This window comes from Xylona heveae, assembly GCF_001619985.1.
Source record: "Xylona heveae TC161 unplaced genomic scaffold L228scaffold_5, whole genome shotgun sequence".
Classification (NCBI taxonomy): Eukaryota; Fungi; Ascomycota; class Xylonomycetes; order Xylonales; family Xylonaceae; genus Xylona; species Xylona heveae.
In genome coordinates, this window is record NW_017264197.1 from 18,369 (window position 1) to 20,242 (window position 1,874).

The 1,874-nt window shown below is 50.9% G+C and overlaps 1 protein-coding gene across 1 annotated transcript in view; it reads left to right on the forward strand.

Moving 5' to 3' along the window:
* The first annotated feature begins 573 nt into the window (after positions 1-573).
* Positions 574-1,874, forward strand: part of L228DRAFT_126830 (hypothetical protein) — a 1,565-nt gene continuing 264 nt past the window's right edge. Inside the window, exon 1 of the mRNA XM_018329058.1 lies at positions 574-1,821. Within this exon, the coding sequence (XP_018188031.1) occupies positions 1,017-1,712 (696 nt within the window). The 5' untranslated portion in view covers positions 574-1,016 and the 3' untranslated portion in view covers positions 1,713-1,821. The remainder of the gene's footprint in view (positions 1,822-1,874) is intronic.

Here is a 1,874-nt window from a genome sequence, read left to right on the forward strand (position 1 = left end):
TTTAATTCTGACGACGACGACAACAAAAAGACCATGACAACACACCTGATGATTAGTTACCAATGATTAGTTACTGGATGGTGTATTCTGTGTGTGTGTGGCTACTTGCTTGGCCCCCCCTTGTCTGGACTCTCTCTCGTGTGCTCCATTCTCACCCTTGACGCAGCCCCAAGAGAAGAAAAACCCTTGATCTCTCATTCTCACTCATCCTTCTTTTCTGATCATCTCCCTAGCACTTCTGCTAGACTAAACTAAATCCTATCTATCCTTCGCTGCCTGCTGTCCCGCTTCGGAAACCATGTGGAGTCCAAGCTCCCCACCGTCGTCTTGTCCTTCTTCTCCTTCTTCTCCTTCTTCCCACCTAACCCTGGGTAACATCCCATGTCTTATGTTTCTCCTCCGATGGGGCTGATGGGCTAACATTTGATGCTGCAGTGACTTTTACTTGTAACCCGAGGGTGAATGCAAATCAGTTGATAAATAAATGAAATAAAATGCCCTGCCCTGCCCTCCTTCTTCGCCCGCCCCCTTGGCTTACAATTTCTACGTGTTTGACGTTTCAGTTATACTCATCATTTAAATTAGTCCATACCTCTGGGTTTTTGAGTGTCCTTTTGTCTCACACTCATATCTCTGACACGCATTGAAGACCCTGTTGGCTGCGCTTGGAAGCTGGACTGTCCTTGCCTCTATATTTTTTTTTGATCACCTATCACATTCGTCATCGCGTCAATAATACATTTTTTGAGCCTTCTCGAGCCTTCTCGAGCCTTTTACTTGCTTCGAAGAATACATTACAATACAATACTATATCTCGAACATCTTCACATACGTCCTGGCTCTACTCGACTACGTGCAGCTGCAGAAGAGCTCTTGATATCCCACCGCAAATCCGCATACACCCAAAACACGGTCCCACAAAAGCTCTTACGTCAATTCAATTGATATCAGCTCTACAACATCTCCTCCTCCTCCTCTCCAATATCTCGCAAGACCAAAAACACTTGCCCGTGAACATGTGCGTCGCTCAGCTCAACGTGTGCGTGCAGCCCTGCCAGCACAGATGGTACTCTCTGCTGCGGCCCTGCCAATCGTCTCGCAACCTGAGCAATTGTCCCGAGAAGCTTTCTCTCGAAGGGTGGGAAAACAAATGCGACACCTGCCCATGGTGCAGCTCTCCCAACAATACCACCGATACCAACAACATCAACTCCTCCTCTCCCGCCGCCGCCACTGACGACGACAATCTCATCCTGCTAAGCAGCAGCGCCGGCAGCGAGCGGCGCGGATCCGGCGGCTCCCGGTCCCGGTCCCGCCAGAGCTCCTCCTCCTCCACCTCTCTCGCGCGCCGAGCCAGTCTGGCACGCACCAGCAGCACAACATCGACCACCTCACTCCGGAATCGCCGGCAGAGCATGAAGATTGAAGCCATCCTCCCTGCAGACCCGAGTCCCGTGCTCCCCGCCTCGTGGGCAACGAATGCTGCAGGAGCAGGAGCACCAGGAGGCACCTCTCTCTCGTCGTCTGCTTCGTCCTCGTCTCAAACCATTGCGGATCAGAAGCCATATCACCCTGCTTTGTCTTCCTCGCCGTATGTGTCCGGTAGTCCGCGATCGAGTCGCAGTCTGGAACGCCCGTCGTCGCGCATGTCGAGTCTCTTGGACCGCTCGTGGTCGAAAAGCAAGCGCTGGTCGTGCGGGCTGATTAAGTGAAGTGTGCATCTCAATTCACGGTTTCAATCCATGGTTTTCTATCCATTGGTTTATCTATCCATTGGTATTCTATCCATTGGTCTTCTATCCATTGGTCTTCTATCCATTGGTCTTCTATCCATTGGTCTTCTATCCATTGGTCTTCTATCCATTGGTCTTCTA